At 36.4% G+C, this 26,531-nt stretch overlaps 1 protein-coding gene across 5 annotated transcripts in view; it reads left to right on the top strand.

The window, feature by feature from the left end:
* ULK4 (unc-51 like kinase 4) overlaps window positions 1-26,531 on the top strand; it is a 249,658-nt gene that overhangs the window by 178,167 nt on the left and 44,960 nt on the right. For all 5 annotated transcript variants that reach the window (XM_080382620.1, XM_080382617.1, XM_080382621.1 and 2 more), the window contains exons 33-35: window positions 3,374-3,540; window positions 6,987-7,085; window positions 15,302-15,487. In XM_080382620.1, the coding sequence (XP_080238746.1) occupies window positions 3,374-3,540; window positions 6,987-7,085; window positions 15,302-15,487 (452 nt within the window). The remainder of the gene's footprint in view (window positions 1-3,373; window positions 3,541-6,986; window positions 7,086-15,301; window positions 15,488-26,531) is intronic.

Raw genomic sequence — 26,531 nt, 5'->3', positions numbered from 1 at the left:
GTAACAAAAAAATTTATAGTAAATTAAATAAGTTTTTACTTAATTATCTTAATAAGAAATGCCTAGCTGAAAGAAATTATGATGCATTACTTCAACCCATGTAAACTGCCACTAACACTTTCCTCTTGAGAAAGTCTACTATTACCAATATACCCAAAAGTACCAGAATACTTAAAAATATGTAGTTTTCTCAGAAGAACAATCTTCCTCAATTTAAATGGGTTTAGCCTTCTCTATGAAACAGAATTTAGATTCCGGACCACCGCTTTCAAAGTTCAGGAGCGCATGGGGTGTACATTTTGAATCAGGGCCTGTTTTACTTTCCGATGAAGAGTTGAGAATTGCTGCATAAGAAATTTATGTCTGTTAAGTGTGACTCAGAAGTACCCTGTCTGAAGTTTTAAAAGATAAATATTGGTTTAGGCTGTCTTGGAAAGTAAGATGAATGTGGTTCTTGAAGTGGTTGTAAGATTTGGGAGAAAATCTTCAATGTATCTGAAATTTAGAGATCCAAATGCAATTTTTGTATTATGATTTACTGAATTATGAATACAATTTCCTGTTTTTTTAGAATTGCATCCTCTTTTTTCAGGCTGTCTGTTTTGGGATTCAGTTTTTGGAATGCTGAGACATACTGGTCAATTTTTATAGCTACCTTCTGAGTATACTGGTCACGGTGCCAGTGGCCAAGGCTGTTAAACTTCTATTGAATTTTGTCATGGTCACTGTAAATTATACTAGCTTCTGAACTTTCTCTTCTGAGGACAAAGAATGTGTATTTTGTCTTGTGGTGTAAGCAGGGAGTATATTTACATGCCTACAATTGTGGCCTCCGATTTTTATTTTGTTGTGATACAATGAAGTATTTTTAAAGAGTGTGTCTGGAACTTTATTTACTTGGCCAAGAGGTCTGTCTGTTTTATTTTTTTATCTGTGGAACCAAGTGTTCATCAAGTTTCTGTATGAATCGTGCAGTGCGTGAGAGAACATTTTGCACTAGTGTTTTACCTTAGATGTCTTTATTATAAAGTTTTGATGTGTTCCAAAGGTATTGTAAGTCCAGGTAAAGTTTGGGGTTTTTCCCCCCAAGATTTCCAAATCGAACAAGCATATCTCTGTACTTAGAACTTTATGTGAGCATGTACCTACCTATGCAAAATCCACTGATGCTGACGTTTTAATTCGCTAAGTAAATGTGAATGTTCTGATGTATTTCAGGTGTTTGGAGGCAGGGTTGCTAATATGCATACTCTTAGGATGGAAATACTCCAAGAGAATAAAAACTAGGTGATTATATTATTCATGTCTCAATGGCTGGGGAGAAAGTTGAGTGTTCGGTTCACCTCCCAGTCCACCAAAAGGCAGAAATGAGGCAGTTTGTGAGACTCAGGCTGGTACGTCAAGGGAATAAACAAGTTGTTATTTTCAAAGTTGGGGAAAGGATTGCGGATCAGTCATGGATCCTGTTGTTTTGTTCACTACTAGCCATTCCTTACTCCGTGCTGTACATGCAGAAAGGACTGCTGCCTTAAAAAATCCTTGATGATGACCCATACAATGCCTTCATTTGGAAGAGGCCTTCATCTCCAAGTCACTGTCTTAAGGGTTGTATGTAAGCCATCTAGAAATACTAGGGTGACTCATTCATTTTGATGTGGCTGTGGGTTTTGTGGTCATATACAGGGGACACAGAGTGTACTTGGGACATAATCCTGTAGGCAGTTTTGCAGGCATCACTTTTATAGGGGCCAGCTCCTACTGGATTGTTTTCTTAGGTTTATTCTAATTTAGCCTGGTGAAAAAAGGCATAGAATAGCCACAAGTTTTGTATTGGGTAGTCATACAATCATGTCTGGGTTTTTTATTTCTTGGTGGGTATTGGTGACATCACTTAAATGTGTCTCTGCATGCTATCTCATTTTTGTATGAAGTGTTCAGAACTGCAGCAGAAATGGTACTTTAAAAAAAGGAGAAGGAAATTAAGTGTGCAAGATTAGATTGATATAATTTTGAGTTTGGTTTATGCAGACAAAACTCCAGGAAATTCAAAGCTTAGCCTGAGCTGTAGTCCATCAATCAAACTGTTGTGAAAGAATAATGCTAGTAGCCATAAAAACACAGAGATATAAGATGATTGCAAGTCATAATGACCCTGACCCATAACTGTATTCGAAATGGATGGTTTTGTATTTAATTTCTTGAGGAAAGTATTAAGGGTCGTGAATAGGGGACCCTTATTCTTAAGTTTAGTTAACTGATGGGGCATCTTTGAAAGCCAAAATGTTTCACCAGTCCGCAGAATTGACTACTCTCAAAAGCTGAATGGTGTTATTATGTATTGTGTTCTGCAGTGTCTCACTTTAATCTTGTACTGATGTTTGTAGAAATATACACAATAGCTTTTTAAAAGAACTTCTAAAAGCAAGCTTTTTACTTTGGTGAAACCAGTGAAATGCTTCAGTCATCTTTGACACTCATGGGGTCTAGAAGCTAATATACTAATGTACTACAGTGTTACTACATATGTGCACCCAAGTCACAGTATGGCTAATTGCCAGTTTAAAAGAAGATGGTTTACAAACATAAATATGTTCTTGATGAGAAACAAAGTATCTTTAATCCCTTATGAAACTCTGAAAGAAAAACATTAAGATCAAATATAATAAACTCAGTCACTTTGAAAGTAAGATTCTGAATTGAATTGATGTTGCCTTGAAATGGGTTAAATTTTTTTCTGATATGTCAATTGATTTGCGGGTTAAGCAAGCTACAGGAGCTGATGTTGGAAAATTCCAAAGGAGCTTGAAAGGTTTTTAACAACAAGGTATTTTCAGGAGACTTTTTACTGCCATTAGTCAAACAAAACTTAATAACATTTTAAGATTAGTATTCAGTATTTAATTTATAATGCTCTTCTGAATATGTTAAGCATAACACTTTCAATTCTACAATTAAAGCATATAGGGAAGGTTGTAATTGAAGGGCCAGTTAAGAAAGAAACTTTAGGCTTTGACCTTGATGTGTCATTTTGTAACAGCCTGGAGAAATGGCTTAATTCTTGTGATCAGGAGTGTTGTGAAGGAGATGTGTGTACCAGCATGCGACAGAAAAGTGTGTCTTTATTTAATGAATGTTACATAATTTTTCATGCAGTTAGCAATTTGATTGTATCAATTTAACTCTGTGAGCTTCTCCAAACAGAATAGGAGAGGAAGTAATTATCATAATGGTGAAAAAGAGGAAACTTAATAAATATTCATAATGTATGTGAAATTTGTTTTTATTCTAATCTATTATTTTTAACTAGGCTACCTTCCACATTGTTCTTTACCTGATAGTCAATTTCTTTTTTTGTGTCTCTCTTTCTGTGTAGGACTGGCTCATCATATCTGTAATCTCCTAATAGAAACTGGGACTCTGTACTTGGAGACAGATGATAAAAGCAGCACCAAGACAGCAAATGCACTGCTTCTGTCCTTGCTTGACATTTTGCACTGCATGCTGATGTATACAGCAAATGTTGTGCGCCAGACTTTACAGGTATGGAATTTATTTCCTGGGTGCATCACCATCTTAAACAATTTTTAGATGACTTCATGTTATCCTAATAACAAAATCAACACTGTTTTGATTTTATTGCATTGTTAGTGTGGTGGAAAGAGAAAAGCACATCTTTTTCAACTTCATCTCACTGTTTCGTGTGGTTCCTGGCTAGAATATCTATACTAGCCTCACTTTGTGCTGGAAACACAGATCCTAGTTGACTGTTTTGTTTCTGTACTCTAGAAGTAGCTTAATTCAATGTTTGCTCAGTGATAGTTTGAAACATTTTTCTTCCATTAATTTTAAAAGAAAAAGATTACTCCGTAAAAAACATCTTTTTATTATAAATCACTTGTGATTACTGTACTTGAAGGGCATATGTAATCGTTATATATGCACTGACAGAAGTATTTCCTCTCTTACACTGCTTGGTTTGTCTTCCCAGTTTGTTTGAACCACTGCAAATTATAGCCCCCAGTGAGGGACATCTTCCTTCTCAAAAATGAAGTAAAAAAAGATATTATTAAAAAAATTTAACATAGTTCTCTTAAAAACAAAACAAGAAGAAGCATTCATCTTTTTTAAAACTTGATGTTAAACTAGCAATATTTGCTTTGTTTTTAAATGATCTGCCAAATTTCTAAGCTAGTCAAGTGGAAGTAACATCTGTATTTAGGCTGCAAACAACACCACATACTCTTCATGTTAGATTTTTGATGGTCTTGGGATTATCTGCTGAAGTACAGGGAAGCCTATTAGGTCTAGCATACCTAGAGGGCAGAGATTCAGAAGATTGCAGCAGGTTGTATTGTCTTTCAGGACATGGCTGCTTTATTATGAAAAGGTCCTTCTCTGTGGGTTAGTTGCTTTTTTGCTTTGGTTTGGAGTTTTTTGTTTGTTTTAAGGACGTTTAATGTATGAAGTAGGTGTTTGAAATTAAGCACTTTTTTTTCCCCTACACAAATTTACATGATCGGTTATGTTATCAACTAGATAATTAATTGAGAGGATTTTGGTTTTTTAAAAAAAATTTTGGAAGAAACTTAATTTAGATCTGATGGTACAATACTGTGTCTTTTTTGAGTCTTCTCTTAATAGGCTCTGTAATGGGCCTCTCATCTAAGAATCACTTTGTAAGTCAAATTTAAAGGCTAATTGTTGATTGTCATATTATTGGCATCACCTCATGTAACCACAGAGAGATATATTCTGTACTTAATGCTCCATGCAGCAGTAGTAAGGCCAGTTATACTGGAGGACACGTGAGGAAAGGGGATCTTGCACATGGATTAGTAATGTTGGTGAAACTGGTGATTTTTATTTAGATACAAAATTAAATACATTCAAAGCCAAATTCTGTTCTGGCTTTGCTTGAATGCATCAGTTGATTGATGCAATGAAACTCCAACTCCAGTTTTGTCCAACGCTGGTCACAGTAATCATCTTTGCTCTGGAAGGCTAATGGGTAACAAAAAGCAGCTGGAAAACTGATTTTTGAAGATAGCTGTGTCCTGTACACCTGTAAAACTAATTTTACAGTGATGTTACTTGCCTTGGCATACTTGTCTTTACCATGCTCATCCGGGGGTCCCTGTGGACTCTACAGCTGCCTCAGGTCACATGCCCTATTGAATGATGACCATTAGATGGTAACTACTATTTAGCATGCATATACAGGATATTCCACTACCCTGTCTCACTAAATGCATCACTATAGTGATAACAAATATTCTTGGACTGTTTTTATAGGGATCTTCTGAATAAGATACCTTCTAAAATAGAACTAGAAGAGGATCAAGTTTTCTCATATTATCCATTTTTGAGGCTTAAATTGACTTTTACAGATGGTACTAGCTCCACTTGAATCCTTTTTATTTAACTTTTTATATATAAAGTGATAACCTTATCCAGCTGCATAAGCAAAACATGACACCACTTTCCCTTTGCATTTCAGTACTTTATGCTGAATGTTGCTGGTAACTATCCAGCTTCATTCAAGGGTTTGCTCTCTGTCGTCCAAGTACTTGTGTTTTAATGGAAATGGTGCAAAGGTTCAGATTAATTTGCATGTGTGTTTTGGAGCAGTTTCATCATGTCATGTTCTACAGGTGATCCACAGTAGCTGAAAGTAATTGGCAATCTTGATTTGAGACGTGAACTCTATTTAGTGATTTAATGTAGGTTTAAGCACAGGGTAGCGTGTATTCTTTGTATACGTATATAAAGTATAATTCCTTTAGTGATACTGTTCATTCTTTTTCCGAAACCATTAAATATATAAAAGTTAGAGAAAGTAGTCAAACATCCCTGATGGAGGATGCCTGTCTGCTCATCCAAGCACTAACCAGAACTATGCCTTGTTGCTCTTCTTGGACTTCAGCGTTCCAGGTCATTGTAGTGAATCTCAGTGAGGGACATACAAATGTGTCTTATTACCTGGAGAAACAGCTTTTCAAATCTCTTTTATTTCAAAAATCTTTCCAGAAGAAAGGCATTATCCTTTCAACTAATCAGTATCAACAGTGGAGTTTCAGCTTCTGTCTCAGGGGACTTGCTTCTATGTTCACTTAATCAAATAAAAATCCTCAGGTGTTACACTTGGATGATAGTTTTAGGATTGAGCTTTAAATGAAACACAACACAAAATTATTTTTAAATGTGTTCTTTAGACAAAGTGTTTACATTTTCCTCTAGCAGCTTGGACCCATGGAGGGTCATAGTCCAAAGCTGGTGCAAGACAATGAAGTTAAATGAAAAATCTTGCAAGCAGAGCTTTCCTGGTGTCCTGGCACAGGGATGGATCATAAACAGCACTGCCTAGGATGGCAGTGTGTTTTGATGAGGGGTGGTGACAACGGTCAGAACTGCAAGTAGTAGCAGATCTTATCACAGACTTTGGTCGCTTGAAGATTTTATTATTTCTATTTCAAAACCAATTGAAATTACTGTGTTATGCATCTTTCAGGATACAGTGTGAATCAAAAAGGCAAAACTGGACATGATTGCTGAGAATCCTAACTTTTCAGTCATCTTGATTTTCTTGTTTTGAGTTGCACTTTAAATCGTTCCTGATAAAGGAAAAATATATACTTGAACTTTAATGTTAAAATGTTGAAAGAGAATACAAATACGTAAAACGTTTACGGCTTTAGAAAGATGTTTTCCTTACACAGTTTAGAGCATTTTGCTGAAGAAACGTCGTGTAGGTCAGTATATCCAGCGTGTGCAGAGTGGGTATGACTGCATGAGTCGCCTTTGCTTTGTGGTTATTGTTACAGAGGGAGCGTAACTGCTCATTGGGAGCCCAGGAATACTTAACTAGAAAAGTGTCTTAAGTCTCCTTCAAACTTACATTCAAACTTTGAGCACCTAATGGACCTAATTTGTTTCTTATAACAAAACAGGCACCCAAGATTGCTTTTTTTTTTTCTCATCATATTAAGGCACAGAAATCTGGCACAAGAGGGGACACACAGGCTGCTGAAGACCTTCTGCTCATCAATAAACCCCTGATGGACCTAATTAGCCTGCTTATTCAACTGGTGAGAATTGGCTTGTTTGTAAGCCGTTTGGATTGTTGCTGAAGTTGGAATTAGTCAGCTGAATACAATGTCTTAGAGCTCTGTTCTGTTTGCTAGTTTTTCATTGTTTATAAACTCCCACCTAGTACAAAGGAAGGACTTTAACAGTTTTTAAAGAAATTACAGGTCACAGTGACTTGCAGGTTACCGGTGACATCAGAGTAAGTCTGTTCCAACCGTAGAAGTGGCACGAGGGGCATGCTGCAGATTCTCAGTTTGAATACATACTTATAGCCAAATTTCAGCCCTTTGGAATGAACTACTGATCACTGCATAGGGAAAGGATGGTGTTAAAAATTTGAAATAAGCACTGCTACCATTAGAAAAGTCAGTAAACATAAAATTAGTTTGCAATGAGAGATTCCTTTTTAATATTATTTTCTTGGGTTTGAGCCTTCTGAGTTTTTCTCGAGTGTTTAGTGTTATTTTAAAATGATCCTGAGGGATTCATGAGTGGGAATGGTCCCTGGTGATCTGTAAACATCTTTGAAGTCTGTCTGTTTAAAGTCAGTCTTTTTCAGGGTTTACTAGGTGTCACAGCGCTGCACTGAAATCTCCACAGAGGGCTGTGTTGTGGCCCTGATGCATCCCATCAGCTCAGCCTTCATCACACTGCACAAGAGATTTGTATTGGCTCTGCGTGTAGTAGGTTGTAGCAGAGGAATGCTTCTTGAGCTGGATGGGGTTTTTAGAGGCAGCCTCAGCCTTTTATTTAACATAAAGCCATTTAAATGTTATGTGAAAATTTCCCTGTGGCATATCACACTATCTTTTCCAGGTTATTTCACTTAAAGGCATTTCAGATTTTCTGTCTTCTCTTCCAGACCCAATTGTTTTTTTGTGTTTCATTTAAATATAAGCTTCCAGATGTATTGTGATATGAACATTGTGGCCCTTTTGCTCTCTTTAGCACTGTCAGTCATCATCTATATTGGGGAAGAATGTGATTCCTCTTTTATTAATTTTTGGCATTATGATTGTGGCTAAATAATCTTTTGATGTATTTATTTTAACCAGCTATTAGCGAAGTTTTTTTGGAAATGTTCACTGAATGACAAGTGACTGAATTTCAACTATATAATCTTTCATCTTTATAAAGTCTTTTAATTTATTTTCTATTATTTTTTTAAATGTGTATACATGATAAATAGTAAGACATAAAGAGATGCAAATATTCCCTTAAATGGGAAGTAGTCATAAATTTAGATTCCATTAACTCTCTAAAGAACAGAAAATTAGAGGCCAAGCTTTTCTCAGCCTATACCACCTGGAAGTCTTTATAAGTTTTTAATTAAAGGATAGGATAATTGTATAGTTAGCATGTACTAATTAGATTTTGACTTGCCCTTGTATTTCGGAAGCATGGCTGCAAATTACCGCTATTTTTTGCTTTGTTCTGTATTTCTGCAGATTCTGGTATGTTTAAAATGCTTATTTAAAATCTGCTGATTTTAACATATGAGTAAAGAGTGAAGACTGTTAGTGCTGCTGCTTTTTTTTTGCTTGGTTTTGGTTTTGAATTTTGTTAAAGATTTTGCAAGGGTAGGGATTTTTTTCTTGTAATGTATATGTGTTGTTCTTTATATACATTTGCTCGGTTGGATATATGAAATTTACTTCCACTGGGTTTGTTAAATGTTATATCCTTACCCATTGCTGTATTAAACATTTCCTATTAAGGCTGGAAGAGTTCAAACAATAGAATAATTTCAACATTTAGGATCTACTTGTTTTAAATCTTTTATGCCCCAGTCTCTTTAAATATGACTAGATCTCTTAAGATGTATATGCTCCCTACCCCTTCAAAAAGACTCAGGCCCACCTAAGTGTAAGTTCTGCAGAGCTGCCAGCAGTAGTTCTCTGAGTTTGTTGAGCTGTGCGGCTACATAACCCTTTATTGCTGTTTTAAGGCATTCCGTTATTTGAAAACTTTACTTTTTTGGAGATAATGGAGGTCTTAAATCCTGAACTCACCATCACTTTAAGATATTGGCTTAAAATTATATTTTATATATATATGGTTTGCCATTTCTACCTATTTTACCATAGTTGTAGTTTCTTATGTTACTTTGAATAATTGCTTTCCCTCATTGATATGACTACCCCTCAAGTAGATGATTGTTCCATGCCCCATTAATTTGTCTATTTATTTATTTTTCTCAAGTTCTACATGTTTATTTGTCTTAATAATCCCTCAAAAGTCAATGTGTATTAAACTTGAAAATATAAAAACCTTACAATAAATTTTTCCCTTCTAGAATTGTGATTTAGTCTACCACTTAGGGCATAGCAAAGCAAGTGTAGGAAACATAGATTGCATGTAAATGAAACTTCAGAGTTTTTTAAAATGTGAAAGAAGAAATAATTACAAATTCTGTCATGCAGAAAACACTGCAAATATGGAGAATTGAATGTTTAATCCCATGATCAGTCTGCCCTTAATTGATCAATAAGAGGAAAGCAAATTGAGCATTTAGTCTTCTACTTGGCAGCTTTGTGTTTAGAAGTTAATTACATTTAGCTTTTTTGTGTAATGTTTCTCCACTTGAACATAAATGTAATTTGATTATTATACTGGAACTTGCAGCAGTTATGGAAGATTTAAAATACCTTCTACTTTTTGACATACCATTATACTAAAAAAAAAAAAAATTTTTTTACTTACTTTTGAAATCACTTCAGTGTGGATTTTCAGAAGCTTTTCAGAAATTTACAGAAATCTTGCCAGTACTATGAAAAGGAGTTTCATTTCTCTTTAGATCCTAGATTTAGATCCTAGGTGTAGATCTTCCAGTCTTTTCTGCAGCCTGCCAGACTGCCGAGAGAGAAGTTTTCTTGCCTTCTGGTGGTAGGCTCCTTCATTATAGTATTACTAGTGACATTTGCAGTTGATTTCTGTGCTCTATATATCACTGTTGAAAGACCAGTTAATCATGTGCAATCATGAAGAGGACCAATATGAAGCCTCAGTGCACATGGATGAATGAGATGATGTCTTCTAGGTCCTTTTGGTCTCTACATTGCGCTGGCTCTGAGGCTGTGCCCTGACTTCGGTTTCAGAGCACATGAAGGTATTTGCTGATGAATGATGAAAATGACTGCAGAAGAGTGATAACCCTGTGGACTGTAGGATTTTAGTTCACATTTCTTAGGAATACAGATGCTTCTGTGGTCAGAATGAAAAGACATACATTTATGTCCTATAATGTATTGCTGTTACTGTATTTGCAACTTTATCTGAGTCATATTTGAAGAATTCTTTTCTACAGAGCTACCCTAAAAACCAAACCCTAAACAAAATCACACACAAAAAAAAACCCAAACAAAAAGGCACCAGAGGAAGTAAGAATATGTTGTCACAAGCACAGAATTTCAGAATGGGGATTTAGTTCCTTTAAAAATTGGCTAGATTAAAATGAACTGAAAATACATTGTTTTAAAAAATATTTTCCCTTGGGTAGAAGGACAACAATTTTGCCCTAAGCCAAAATATATTTTATTTTTTCATTTAAAACTGTACATATTTACTAATAAAAAGAGCATAGTAAAGTTAGCAGATTTAATAATGAAATTTTGCTTTTACATTCCGTTTAATGTTTGCAAAATCATCTTCCCTATAGTTCCCACTGGTGCTTCCTTTACAGCACATTCTGTAATCACATTACTGATCTAATGAACAACTATCTCTTACCGTAATAAACTCTCTTTGTGTATAACCTCATTAATGCACTGAAATAGTGTCCCCTCCGGGTAAGCCAGGCAGTTTCACTGGAGCTCTAAAATTAGATGCTGTAACAACTCCAGTGCTGTGAAAACTGCCACTTCAGCTCAAATGATCACGTGTTTCTTGCAATGGTTTGCAATTCATGAACACGCTGCGACTCAGTTCAAAATGAAGGCATTTTTGACAACAGACTGCAGAAATATAGATGTGTAATAACAAGAAACTTCCCGCTCTTCACCACATTAACCTTAAAATACACAGAGCAGGTTCCATCTAGAAAGGAGAAGTAGAAGTTTATGTTATGAGCCTTCTTACAGGAAGTTTTAACATGGCCATAAAAATTAAAAGTAATACACAATCTTCATTGCACAGAAGTCTTGTCATGAGGCATTATGTAAAATTTTGAAGTGAAAAATAAATCTACAGTTTTGAGTTAGAGAATGGCAAAAATTATGACTTTAGCTGTTCAGTAATTTATTTTATGGTACTGGATTTTCTTCAAGCTATATGCTAGCCCAGAATATTAACAGCTGCAAGGAGGAGTACTAATGTTTCTACCTTGCTGAAGGGCTGAATCCATAATCCCTTCTAAGATGGATAAAGCAAAAAGAAAGGAGAGGCCACTAGAGTTTTTTCATGTAATTATGAAATATTAAGGGGCTATTTTCTTAAAGAGTTAACTTTAGTTTTTCATGGATTTCTTCTGCCTGAAAGAGCAAAAATTTAAGTAGCTGCTGTCATGAAAAACTATAAATGCGTTTCAAAGACTAGAAATACACTTTTTCATATCAAATGGAATTGTTATGATTAGAAAAATAATCAGAATGCTGTTCCAGCTAAGTGATGAGCCAACAGTCTATATTCATTGTCTAGCAACATGTTTTTAGCTTTGCTGGTTTTATTAGATATGAGAAAATATTTACTTGAAAGCTGAATTTTCATTCCTTGGCTTTCTATGTTTGCAGATATTTATTATATTTTCAGTCATTGCTTTTGTTCATACCAATAATTTTCCTCAGGTCCCCTATTCTTTATAATCAGTACTAACACTGGCAGCTGATGTTAGATGTCAGGTTACCAGCTTATGGCTTTTGACATCTAAATCACTACTTGTCAGTAATGGAACAGCAGAATGGTGAGAGTTATAGAGGACAATGCTGATGTGGACGTACTTAAATAGGGACATTGCTGAGAGTTCCTCTTCCGCATTCATTATTGATGGATTAGACTGCAGGCCAGTGATTCTCATCCTCTCCAGAGTAAATATGGCCTTTCCTATTCCCAGATTGTTTTCCTGTTCATCCAAGAGCTATGCTGTTGTTTTATCCTGCAATTTTCCAGGATGACAGCAACTTGCTCCCCAAACCCTAGGTAACACTGAAGCTCAAAGGAACTCTGGTGAAGCAGAGGAGCAGAAGAGTGTGAAGGACAATAGGGGATGAAGGACTTCATTGGCATTTGTGACCTAATAGGATGACATTATGACTGGCAAGTACTGTGAACCCTGGGGTGATACTGGTGGCTAGGTTTCAGGGTGGTCACTGGAAGTCTGATATGCTGTGAAGAGCAAGCCTATCTGATGCTAAGACATATTGCATGGAGGGTTCCAGGGTCTTCCTTTCTCTTGTTGGGGGACAAAGAACAGCAGCAACAGTGATAAAGAAAAGGTTGAGCATGCCAGGAGGAGATAAACAAAACCACTGGCCCAAACCCAGCTCCTCCTCGCCTTGGGCAAAATGTTCCGGTCTCGCTAACTGGGGACTCCAGCTGAAGACAGCCTACCTTGGGAATAACACTTAACAAGCTGGACTTGCTCATTTGCTTCCTTGAAAGTCACATACCCTCCTGGTGTCGGGAAGAACTGTGAAGGACATGCTGCTTTGTGTATTTCTTCATGCAAGGTTCTTGTAGGGGCAGTCCTCTACAGAGACTGACGCCGTTCCACTCCTCTGATACTCAGTGAATAGCTCAGAAAAAGACCTTGGGAGCAGGCTCGCTTCAAAGTATGGCTGTTGTGATTACTGATTGCACATGGGATTTTATGCTTATGGAGCCCAGGGAACTAGCATCCACTGCAATACCAGGGCAGGGACATACCTGCCCAAATGTTCACTGAAATTTTATTTTTTATTTTTGGTTAGCCAACAAACAACATTTGAAAATTAAAAAAAGTTCACGTACTGTGGTTTCTTCTGCGGTTTTCTTTAGAGAGTGGTTAATATACCTGTTTACGCTGATCTAGTAACAAACTGTAAGTTGGAGTGCTGCTTTAGAAAGGGATGACAAAGATATGTTAGTTTAATTTTTCCTTCCTTTATCTAATAGCATATTTTTTTCAGTGAAGGAAATACAAGTCGGCTCAAAGCCCCCAGTGAGATCAGTGGAAAATATTTTTTGACTTGATAAAGATTGAAGATATAAATGGAGCAATAAAGCTTGTTACTATTTGTAGCTTTTCCTCCTTTTTAGCCTTGCTATTTATGTTGATGATGTTATTAGATAATTTGGGATGTTAGAAAGGAAACAATCAAATAGGTGGCATTTAAACTGGAAAGAAGAAAAACCATGCAGCAGAACAGTGGAAGAAATAGCTGCTGTGGTCCTGTCACTTGCATAGCATTAGGTCAAATAAAATGTGATATGTCTTGGGGCTATGTATTCAGAGCTTACATGTCAGTTCAGTCTGTTTTAAACAGCCAGATCTATGAAGTTAGTGGAAAACAGGATTGTATTTGCATACAGATCCTTGGAGAATTGCTGCTTGAATATTTGAGGAGTATATGTCTGTTGATATGTTCACAGATTACTTTAACTGTATGGGTTTTCCTTAAAATGAAAAAAAACTTGTGAAGTTCACACTGCAGATTAAATAAGTAATCATTATTGAAATGGTAGGACTTGTTATATAAATGGTTGGGCAGATTATATAAATTGTTCCCTTTTATTGTCCGTAAGGATAGTCTGTTAACTGTTCTTTAATCTAGATTCTTTTTATTTAAATAGTACTTTTTGAATTAAAAAGCCAAGTAGGAGTCATGAGGTGGTTTTGAACTTCTGTACCTTATTGTTTAAGACCACCACTGGTATATTTTGTGCCGTTCATGTATTATAAGGTGAGAAAAGGCTATTTGTAATCGTTTAGTCTAGGACCTTACATAACACAAGACATAGGACTTTGCTAAATTAATTCCTCGTTATAGTGAAAGGGTTTGTTATTTTTTTTTAGAAAAAAATATTTTTGTGATAGATCAATTGCCTGTGATGGAGAATCTGTCTCAGTTCTAAGAAAGTTGTTTCAGTGGTTAACCACTCTTCCTACAAAAAAAAAAAAAAAAAAAAAGGCGGGGTGGGTGGGTGGGGGAAGGAAATCAAAGTATTATCTTCCTTCTAATCACAATTGCTTTATCTAAAGTTTTGAGCATTCATCCCTTAACATTCCTATTCAGGTAAAGGAATTAACCTATCCTCAGCCTGCTTTTTCTCACATGTAACCAAAAACATATGATCAAGTGTCCTTTAACCCTCCCTTTGATAAGCTATAGACATTGAATTCCTTCAGTCCTTTGTTGTTATGTTTTCCAATTTGTCACCCTCTTGCCTGTTCCCAAGAAACCTCTGTGATTTTTTTCACTAGCTTTTGTGAACCGTCTGTACTAAAACTAGGCATTGCATTCCTGTTGTCATTCCAACAGTGCTAAATTCGAGCATAAAATAGTATCCCTACTTGTTATTTCCAGATTGTACTTTCAAGAAAGATAGAATTTTTTTTTTAGTGGTTTCATACTATCAGAAGCTCCTTAAAGATGATAATTAGCCATGCCCCCAAATCTTTTCCATAATTTTTCCTCCTAGGAAAAAGTTTTTCCATCTCATTGCTAGGGCCTACTCCAGTGTCTGCTCTTCAAAGGAGTGCAGAAAAGCTGGAATTCAGGAAAATATTTTAAATCTGCAAACCATTCCCTCCTAATGTGACTTGAAAATCGATTAAATAGCTAGGTAGCCTGTACCCTGCCTCAACCAGAAGCCATAGACTTGATTTAGAAATAATTAGATGAAGTTTTATGGTGTGCGTTATGTAGAAGATTAGACATCATGACTATAATGATACTTTCTGCTATTACTACTTCTATTTAAAGCAAAATATACTGTCTTAAAATAACAGAACTGGGAGCAACGTTTTCGGTGCTTTTGTAATGTGGCTATAGGTAGGCTATTTGATAGAATCATAGTGGAGACATTGTTATACTGCTGCTTAAGAATAGATATATTTTAATTGTATTGTCATCACTTCATTTATTAAGCTTAGTTTAATGGAATTTTGAGTCAATCAACTAGAAATTATTCTTTCCTGACACAATGGAAATGTTAATACTCTTCCAAATCCCCAGTGACATGCAATTTTTCTGAAATTGGAATTTTATTTTTATTTGTTCATTTTTTTGTTCATTTTTAGCTTCCCAGTGAAGATACTGAAATATTTTTGAGTGCCTCACAGTGCTTATCATTGCTGGTTCAGCTGTATGGAGGGAACACTCGGGAGAATATGTCTCCAGAAAACATGGACAGCTTTGCTGAAGTACTGAAGTCGAAGAAAGACACACGACAACTGAAACTTTTGCTGAGAATTTTAAAGAGACTGGTGAGTGGGCTTCTAAAAATTTTAAAAGTTCATGTGCTTTATTTTAATTCATTGGATATTTTTTGGCAGTTTTTTTCCTCTTAAAGTAAAAAAGAGTATAAAAGAATTTTGAAAACAAAATGTGTGACATTAGAAGTCTTTAAATTTCAGTTAACTTCTCTGCAGAAGATAGCCTTCTACACTTGAAACCTCCTATAAAATGATTGTTGGGTTTCTCCTATTTGAGTTAACCGTTCAGCTATTTAAAACCCATGTTATTTATATATTTGTGTGGTACTTCAGCTTTATGAAGTATGGGAACTGTTTTCTGAATGCCTTCTGAAAGAACTAACCTTGTAGCATTTAATAGCTGCTCAGGAACACAGTGCTTGATTTTATGATAAATAAAATGCCATTTTGTACCTGAAATAGGTTTGTACTTGAAACAGACTGTTGACTCCTCATTTTCACTGAGCGGTAGGGACCACTTCTGCCAGAGTGATTGTGATGTAGAATGCCAATCCAGGGCAGTCGTGCAGGACCAGAATCTGGTGATGTTATGGCAGGTGGGAGTTTCAGTTTTGTCCTGCTCTGACATGGTGGCATGTTGTGTCTTTCAGGTAGCTTAGGTGGAAAACCTTCTGTATCTCTAACGTCCTCTGTGGTAATACTATGATTTTTAGCTTGTTGTCTTGATCAGAAGCTTTGCCTGCATTGTCACCTTGTGTCGATTGATTACTTTGCCATTTATTCTCCAAAAGCAGGAGTTTTCAATTAAAGGAGGGTAACTTGCCCAGTGTGAGGCAGAAGACACTTGAATTTTCTAAGTGCAGTGCTGGCTACTAGAGTAAGGCCGTAATCAATGGCAGCAGGAGTTAAGGACTCTACAAAAACTCTTTTGTAGAGCTTTCAGAGCTGTTCCTGCCCTCTCTCCTGCCTGCTGTATTTACATAACAGGAAAGACAAACACCATCCCCTTCTTCCTAGTTTTGCTCAGTCCTATCTTTCCCTAAAAGAAGTATGAATATATAAAATTCAAATTGCTATGGTGTTTAAAATAAATAATTTCTCTCATTCTTGATTTCATCTCAGGTTTCACTCCTTTCTTTTCTCATGCTCTTCCTGAAAAGACAATTCCAGCAAAGATTTTTTTAATGACACTTCCTATTGATTTTTGCTCGCACCCGTGCTTCTCTGTGTGTGTAACTGTTGTACTGTGTAAAATTGGCTTTTGCTTTTCCCCAAAAGCAGTAAGAGAAAAGAGGCGACCAAGTGTGAGAAAAGGAAAGAGAAATGAGGCTGCAATATACATAGCTAGATTATTTAATTTTAGCATAGCTACAGAGTTGTTTCCTTTCCTTCTGTTTTGAAGACACTGGTTCAAAATTTGACCTAGTGTGCAGGAAATTTCTGTTGACTATCTTAAGAGAACAAAGCTGTGCTATCATCTATTGAATCTTGCAAGTTCCTGTACTTTTAGATCTCTCCTTTATATACCAGTGATACTGGTACTTGTTATTTGTAATATCAGGCATAGATTTTCTGTAATTATTTTAATGAGATCATAGGATTTCTTTTGAAAGCAGAGTTCATACATAATTTGACAGATTATTTAACAAATCTTACATTATTTCTCTAAACCTTAAAAAGTCCTGTTCAGAGGAGATGTTTATCTTGTCAAAATTGCCATAACCACAAAAGACATTGAAATATAATCATATCTGTTTAAGAAGGTTTCTGCCCACATCAGCTTTTTGTGCTGAATTTTGAAGCCTAGAGCAGTAGTGTTCTTTTTTTTTAGTATCTGAACAGTATTTTAATAGAAGGATCATGATGTGCACTGTTTTCCACTCTTGCCAATCAGTGCTTCTACAGACCATCTTTCCAGTCTGTGGTTACATTAACTTCATTGTGACAGGCACAGGTATTTCTTATGTAAGAGGAATGTACAAAGGGAAGTTGTATGTTTATGCTATAGATGGCTTTATAGCATCTATCTCTGGAAATAAGGATAAGGCATAGCAATATGGCTAATTAATCTTTGTCCAGGTGTTTCATCTGACTCCAGTGAGCTGATGGCGACAGATGTCTCAATTTCAGAATATAAAATGTGTTAGAGAATTTGTTGATGTACAAAATGACCTTACCTTGATGAAATGGATATTTATGTGTTGTTTTAGTTTAATAGTATTTATTCACTAAATTTTATCTCCAGTGGGTGGAGGAGGCTTTTTTCGGCCAAAGTTGAACGTTTGTTTTGAATGTTTGGTTTTTTTAAAATGGTCATTTTCAACTTTAACCAGCAAATTGACTGCAGGGCAATATAAACTTCTTGCAACACTTTCTTCACTGATTTTGGCCTACAGTCCTATTGTATTCATTTATTAAACAGAAATAAAGATACAGGACATTCTGTGGGGGGAATATGTCTTTGTATAGACTTACTAATGGGAGCACCATGAGCAGCCCTGTTTGCAGACTTTATTTTGCTGCAAACAGAAATCATTAGGAGTGAAAACCAGAAAAAAATAGGCTTTGAGCTAACTTTTTTGTAACTGTATGTGAGGATCATTTAAAAGCTTTAAAGAGGAAGTATTTACTGTCATCTTTCTGGTTTTTATAATCACCTCTTAGCTTTTAATGCTTTTGGCTCTCTCAAGCCTAGGTTAACCAGCCTTTTTCAAGCACATTCTCTCACTGGCATTGATATAATGGACAGAAACTGAATAAAATTATTGAATCAAAGAAACAGGGTTTGGGTTTTTTGGTTTTGCTTTTTTCTCCTTTGGCCCTCTTACTAACTCTGGTTAGTAAGGTCTGGTTGCTTCCTCTTGGGTTAGACAATACTGCTATTCAGATAAATTAGTCTTTTTTTAGCAGCATTTGTGTAACCTATCAGTGACATCAGGAGAGTGATCTTGTCCCATTTCTTGGTTCTGCAAGCCTCTCCTGCCACCCTGCATGGAAATTACTGTTATCACTTTGTCTCTTCTGTGAAGATATAGTGCATCTTACTAGAGTCCAGTAAATCACCTAGATTAAAGTATTTCTTGTGAAGTGGAAGAAAATTTCATTTGGGAAGCAAATAGTACAATTTTTGCCTGCTTTACTGAGAAATTTTTAATTTCTCTTTTTCCCCAGAGGAAAAAAATCTGCCTGCCATCTCAATATATCACCTAGTATGTAATGTAAAGGCAAGTGATTATCACTGTAATTTTTATAGAACTCGCCAATATCTTTCCATCAGACACACAATCACCATGGGATTGCAGCTGGGAACTCACAAATAAAATGTTTCAACTTTCAAAACAAGAGTAGACTTTTTTTTTTATTTATTCCATCTAGTAATAAGGAAAAATTCCTCTGAGAAAAATGAGTGTCAGCTTTAACAGGCAATTCTGCACTCACTGTGGAGAGTGAACTTTTGTTCTGTGACTTTTACTGTAAGTACTTGTCAGAAGTATATTTGAATTCTACCTCTATCACACTTTTTTTCTTCTGATTGCCTTTCTAGAACCTCATTTTCACTAATTTGCATATCATAAGTGTCAAAAAGATGTTCATCCATTATTTGTGAGCAACTAAGACGTTTAGGATGTCATCTGCATGTCACATACCCTGTGGGGATACGTATAAGGATTTCTCAAATTGTATTAGGCTGTGTAGTAAAGATGTTAAGGCTAGAATGGCAATACTTGAGCTATGGCAACGGTCCATAGCTTTCACTGATTTCATTGTAGGACTGTTTTACACTAATTTGCTTTCCCTGCCAGTTTGGGCCACAGCAATGGCATTACTGTGTACCTGCAGGCAGGTTTACCACCCAGTTTCCAATGAACCAAAGCCTGAGGAACCCCTGTTGAATTAAAAAACAATTCATGTGCCCCTGAGCGTTTCTGTCATGTATATTAGTAATAATATCATCCTGAGTTTTATACAGAGATGTGCTGAGTTCACATCTCTTGAATTGGCAGCTGTGTGTTTGTGTATTAAAATATATGTGTCTATTTTTACTGTGATAATTCCCAGATTAGGTCCTCATTCTATCAATCTCTGATCATGCAATATGAGGAAAGACATTTAGAGCTTGAAGTGCGAGTAGCACAAAGGTTTGATTTAGGGTAGCAGTTCTGCAGTCCCTCTGTAAGTCGAACTTCTTGATAGAGATTTGCTCCTTTATAGATTCCCACAAGTATTTCTACAGGGAGTTTCCCTCAAAGAAGGTGAAACTAAATCCCAAGAGATTTTCAGATAGCATCCCTTCTATGGCTTCAGCTCTGAGGGTTCAGCGCCACAAGGAGGTGCTTGTGCAGCAATTCCCAGTGGCGTCTGCTTTCCCAGAGTCCTGCAAAGCTGCCCGAACCTCTTGGCTGAGAGAGGACAGCACTCAGATAATCTCAATTAGCTGGAGAAAAACTTCTTATGCATCTTTCCCCTAATCTGAATCTTGTAAGCGTGCCTTTAATTAATTTAATTAGTTACTAAGGTAATCCATAATACTCTGTTGCTCTAAAGAATAATCTTATAATAGAGATGCTTGTTAGACTCTGAATACAGTACTCATTTCTGGGTTGCTGATGTGTTTAGGTATGCTCACTGTAAATGCACAGGTGGTTGTATGTGTTTTCCCTGAATTATACATCTTTAAAAATCTGGGAGACTCTTGCATGAACAATTTCTATCCTTTGATAGTGTTAATCTCTTATTTTCAAGTTGTTACCAAGCCTGCATCCCTTCTTTTTAGACCATCTTTTTCTGGCTTCAGTCTGATAGATAATGTCCTTGGGTGGTACGGAACATTTCATTAGACCCAAACAACTTAAGATCCCCCCAGGAAGAAAAAGCTAATCAGCATTAAGGTACACTACGGAGGTCATAAACAGGACAGGGTTCTCAAAATGCTTTGGAGTAAATACATGGGAAAGGTAATGCCTTTTCACCCTTCCCGCCATGTGGGGAAGTTCCCTCTGTTTGCACACTCAGACAGGCCCTTGTTTTAGGGTTTTAATAAAACTGGAGAGTTTCCAGAGAGGAGAGATGGGGAAGCCTCCAGCGCCCGCAGCTGCTTGGCATGCCCTGCTGTGCCCTGCCACATGGGAAGGGAGTGGGCTCGGGGAGATGGCTCTCCTCCTCCGCTGCTGGGCCTTAATCTAGTTGCAAAGTAAGCTTTGAAGTATAGCTTTTTGAATTTTGCATATGGTTTGACTGAAATTCAGTCTGATTACACTCCTTTTGATTGGAAAAAATTACAGTGTCCCTGATGGATATTAACAGTCAGCGGGGATGCTCGTGAGTCAGAATTGCTTGGCCAGGCCGTTGCTGTTGGTCAAGAAGCAATATATTTGGTTTACAATGAAGTGGTAAGAAAAACAGGTTTGAATGACTAGAAGGTGAATGCAACTAATCACAACTACTCTAATACAATTTAAACAACAATTAAACAATTGTTTAACTAGAGTTAGTATAGTGTAATTTAAAGAAATTCAGCATTTGGTGGGCATAATTTTGTTGCAGCACAGCCCTTTCACTGTACTTCGTTGTTTCCTGAACAGAGAATCGAGCGAATATTGATTAACTTATCTGAGTAATTTAGATATTAAAAAAATGCTTTAAAATCTCACTTAAGCTGTCTTTTGAACTTTGTGCTCAGTTTGTGATGTCATACGGGCTCTACCAAATTCTCATGGAAATTAAATATTGTATGTTCATCATTAAACCCTGATGGAAGATTATTTTTTTTTAAGCTCAGTAAAGCATTTTCTGCAGCACTAAGGAGGAAAACATTTTGTCAAAGAAAGTGTGATTTTTGAATAGTCAAAACTCAATAATGTTCCAATATGTTCTCAGACATTTTACGAGAAATACCAAAGCCTCAAATACCGATTATTTAGTTGATAATAATTTACTTCATATTAAGAATAACATGGCTTTTCAAAAAGCACTCTTTTTAAAGTTCTGTCTGAAAGTGTTATTTTTATGTCTGGTAATACTTAGGATATCCACATGTGAGGGGGATACTGTACTTGATTATCATTCGAGGTCCCATGGCATTCTTTATAGTAGTATACATGGTTAATTTAAACCGGACTAATTACATTCCGTGTATTGGAATCCAGGACAATTTTTCACTCTATAGGTCTGATAAGAAGAATTTTAATTTTAATAATCTGAAATAGTTGGATATTGTTTCACCTTAGAGGCATGTACATGTTTATGACCAGTGTGCCTGGCTTATGTAGCTTCTGAAGGTGTAAGTTCAGGCTCACTTGTACTTTGTGTAACTCATTGAATGTTTTATAGGATGCCAAGTAGTAGTACAATACATTAGCACTGTCTTTGGCTTTCTCTTTTTTTAACATTGGCATCCTATGGTTTCTACTAGAGGAGAGGGTAGAATATTTTGGTATTTAGATTTATGCACTTGGTTAGAGCACTGAAAGAATTTTAATAGGCCTTTTCTGTTTCTGATTAGCCTTCATTTTCATTTACCTCTTTGAATTTTACAACATCCTTCTTTCAGTTGGCCGAAACTCTTACACACAGCATTCTAAAGTTATATGCTGATGGGATTTTTTCCAGTATTTATCCTTCTGTCTTATGAAAGGAAACAGAACAAGTATCCATGGGTAAGTCTGTCTCTGATGCAGTCCCTGGAATTCTTATCTTCCCTTATCTTGTCACTTTTGATTCTGTCCAGAAGTTCTGTGGCTGATACCAGATTGCAGAAAACTTTGCTATTTTTTGACCCAAAGTACTAGGTGGTACAGGAATGCTCTGCTTATTTCTTCTCATAGAAAAGGCAGATATTTAAATCTCAATAAGATTGTCCAGGCTTATAGGATCACTTATTTCTGGCTGTGTCAGAATCCTCTTCTGCTGTCTGAATTTTCTACTTCTCTGACTACACTTGCTCTAATTCGCTTCATGTGCTATAGTTTGTATCACTATGTATGCATGACTGTAAACACAGTCTGTTTTCTTTTTGTATGTGACTTGGGGTATTCTTAACTCAAACTGTTGAGAAATTCCTAACAACTCTGAGAAGTAAAATTTTTATTTGATCTAAGGAGAGATTATTTTTTTTAAGCTGATCATGTGAGTCCACAAGCTTGTTTGATTAAAAATGCCAGGCTTTGTATAGCCTGTAGTAAAATCAGAACATTAACTAGTGATACATAAAGTCAGACAGTGAGGAAATTTTTGTGCAATTAACTTATCATTTTTGGGGTTATATAGGAGTTTGTATAGCTTGATTAAGGAAATACTTAGCGGGACTTCTAACTCCTGATGTGATTTAGGTCCCACCTTTTTGCAGCTGGTGATATGTCTGGAATATCCGTGGTTATCTTAATCCAGAGGTGCTGGTTTGTTTTATACGTTTACATCGCTGCAATGACTAATTTGCTATCAATGTTTTTACTGTAACTGTGAACTTTTTCATATTGAAGAGAGCACACTATCCTTTGGTATTTCTACAGCATAAACAAACGCCTGCTTTGCTAGCAAATCATATATTGAGTTCTCCCATTCCCAACCCAGAAGTTCAAACAGAGGCCTATTTTAGTGGCATTCCTTTATTTTTCTTTAGTGAGTGTTTGATGCTGACAACCTTCTAATATACAGCTGGACAGTTGCTGCTTTTGCTGCTTTCTGCTTTGTCCTAGCGGCTTTTTTTAATATTACTCACCTACCCTCATAAGCTACTGTGATGTTTAATGTTTGCAAAATATTTTTATGGTACTCACATAGGGAGTAGTAAATATCAACAACATTTTGCTTAAAAGGATCTCTCAACACCAATCAAATAGGATTAAATTATTAAAAAATACTTTCTCAGCTTGAATGTTAATACCAGGTTGCACATATTTCCAGGTTCTGTAATGTTAATGGGAAGCTGTTCCCATTATGGGGAGCATATGCGCAGTAGTTGCTGCTTTCATTATTATTATAACTGAATTGCCTTAGTGCCCGTAGACCAGGTCCTCCTTGTGATAAGCTCAGTGCAAGTACAGTAAAAAGTAATTTCTTGCTCCAGAGAACAGTCCAGCTTGTTTCCTGAATTCACATTAAGATAAGAAATTGCCTGAAAGTGACTCTTTCCTAATAGGAAATAATTTAACATGAAGATGACCATCCTGGGTAAAACAGATCCTTGGACAGTGTTTAGTTCTGTGCAAGCAGGCATGGCAATTTAACTGGCTGCTCCTGATTATTAATACAAAAGTATCTTCATTTTATTCCAAATTTAAGTCCTTATGGTCATAGAGTATTTATAAATCCTTAGTCTTCATATACCCTTCATGTAAGGCTGTTACCAGAAACTGAAAGAGCTTTGAAAGGTTTTGGTTGCCCATGTTGAAGGTGAGATAGTTATGCATAGAACCCGGGTTTACTGCAACTTTCTGCAAACTCATATTGCAAACCCTTCAACAAAACCCTTCTTACTACATCTGTTCTCTTAAATGCAGTCTCCTTGCTGACCAGTTTACTGAGGGTGAAATAGTCCATTACATTTCAGCATGTAAGTAAAATTTTAGCTACCATATACCAGGAGGAAAACTAATGTAGGAATTAGATTCCCTGCTGGAAAGGGGTGACCCTTCCTTTGACTTCTAAATCATTTACTACTGGACAGTCAGTGTAAAAGGTCTTGACATATCCTCTTTGTCAGTCCTCAGGCACCCTGATTTTCCTTGCCAATGTTTCTATCTATTGTGTGTGGGTTTTTTAATATATTTCAAGTTCTGGACTTTAATATGGCATCTGGCAAACATTAGCTGTGTTTCACTTTGTCTTGATCCTTACCGTCTTCATTTTATAAGGCTGGAGCACTGCCGAGGAGCTGGCATTTTCAAAAATCTCGCCATGAGCAAATCTGCAGGGTCACACGGAGCTTGATTTAATAGCCAGTGTGTGGATGCAGATAAACAGTGAAGTGCTTTAAGGGGTGCGTGCAGATAAACAGTCAGAGTGCTTAATGGGGTGTGTTGTAGAGGGGAACGGTCCTTGGCCATCAAGCTGGGAGGATGTGGGACTCTGAGGCCCATGAGTTAGACAAAGGAGATGAACAGATTCAGGTACAGGTTGTCTGCCAGATGGAAATCGTAAGTAAAAATATGACATACATAGAACAAAAGTCTGCTGGTTGTTATGATGAGACCAAGCAATATGACCATATGAAGCAAGAGGAAGGCAGCATTTAAGGAGTTAGAGATTGCTGGAAAGATCAAAGATGAAAATTACTTTAGCAGCATCAGTTAAAATATACATACAATGAAAGAAAACAAAACACTTGAAGTTTTTCCCTGGACCTCTCATGTGTCTGATGGTTGGTTGATGTATTTGTTAACATAAATGCATAAAGTTCCCCAACAGAGGGCCCATGCTCACATACTAATCCCTGGCAATAGTAATGATATCTGGGCTTTATGAACATGGTGCTGCACAATTTCAGATGACTCTGTGATTCATGTAAGCATTCTGAAACAAGGTTATGTTTAAAAATAGCATTTGTGTGCATTGAGGTAGATTTCTACAGTAACTGACCCGCCTCTCCAGGTTCAAATAGCGATTCAATCCAGCATCTTCAGTGATGAAACCTCCACATTTTAAATTATGAAGACTCTACTAGTTAAATATTTATAAAGTGCCCAATGCTGTCACTTCTTTAAACTATTAAAACATAATGTTTTTATACAAACATCATTATAAATTTATAACAGTGTAATTTGTGGTGATGCAGTGTTCCATGGGCTGTGAATTACTGTCCTAAATTTCACACAGCAGATGCTTTCTCTGGGATGCAATGCCTAGTTGATGAGTTCATATGATGCGGCATAAGAAAATCTCATAATTTGCATACCAGCTCTACTCTGCGTGTACAGCTTGCAGTTTTAGACCATTCAGGGGGCATTTTAAAAGCAATGAATTTGACATGCAATCCTCAGTCTTGTCAAAAGCCAATGATTACCTAAATCCTTTAATACAAATACAAGAGTACTTCTTCCAGAAGCATGTAGTGTTCATTCAGAAATTCATTCAGATGCATGAAATTTTACATTATCAGATAGCTCCAGTGATTTAAAATTCATTTTTTAAAGCAATGTACTTGTATACTTAATTGCAAGAGAGCTGTTGTAGAGCAAAACCCCAGTATGCATTGAAAAGTCAAAATGGTATGTTCCACAGTGCGTAATATTGTACCTTGTGGATGAAAATCTGATTTTTATGCTGTAAATCCTTGGAAATTTTAATGGGTAGGCTTATTGCGTATTACAATTCCATCAGGAAAAGATAACGTCTATCAAAACCTGCCCCTACCTTGGCTAAACAAAATGTGTGTATAAAAATCTGCCATGCATACATGATGTGAGGTGTATATATATGTGATGTATGTATACTAAACAGTGGAGTCCACCGGACTATATAACTTAAATTACATTATTTGTAGCTGTAGTTTTGTGCCATTTTGTCATGGAAAAAGAGAATCGAGGTGGAATACCTTGTGCTCATTCTGACTGAATGCTTCCTTTGTGGCTTTTGATGCAAGAGGCCAGTGTTTCCAGGGGGGGACTGGTGCAGGGCTGTTTCCATGTCCCTCAGGCAGAGGTTTTCCCTGCAGTGGGCTTGGGGAGATGGAAAGGCAGGATTTCACAGGGGGGGGGCTGTGCCCATTGCTGCTGGTCCTGAGTGCTGAAGCAGAAAAGCTACACAGAGCTTACTGGTAAAGCAGCATTTAGTCAGCCCTAAAATTTTAACTAAGACCCCTTAGTGAGTAGCTGTGTGTTGCTTATTCTCATTAGAGCAACAGTCTACACAAAGTAGGTTAGCGTGAAAAACAAAAACACGCTAATCTTTTCAACTGAATAATTCCCATGGAAATGAGTATATTAACTCATACTGCTACTTTTCTTCAAAGGACTTTAAATACTATAAAAGTATTTCAATATTTAAATACTATAAATACTATAAAAAGTACTTTGTAGCATAAATGAGAAAATAACAAGTTTCCATAAAGCATAAAAGGAATCATTGTTTATAAAGATCGGGGCCCTTTTTTGTCATT

This window comes from Falco punctatus, assembly GCF_963210335.1.
Source record: "Falco punctatus genome assembly, chromosome: 4".
NCBI classification, from domain to species: domain Eukaryota; kingdom Metazoa; phylum Chordata; class Aves; order Falconiformes; family Falconidae; genus Falco; species Falco punctatus.
The sequence above is the reverse complement of the archived record's forward strand: the minus strand, read 5'-3'. Positions and strand labels throughout refer to the sequence as shown.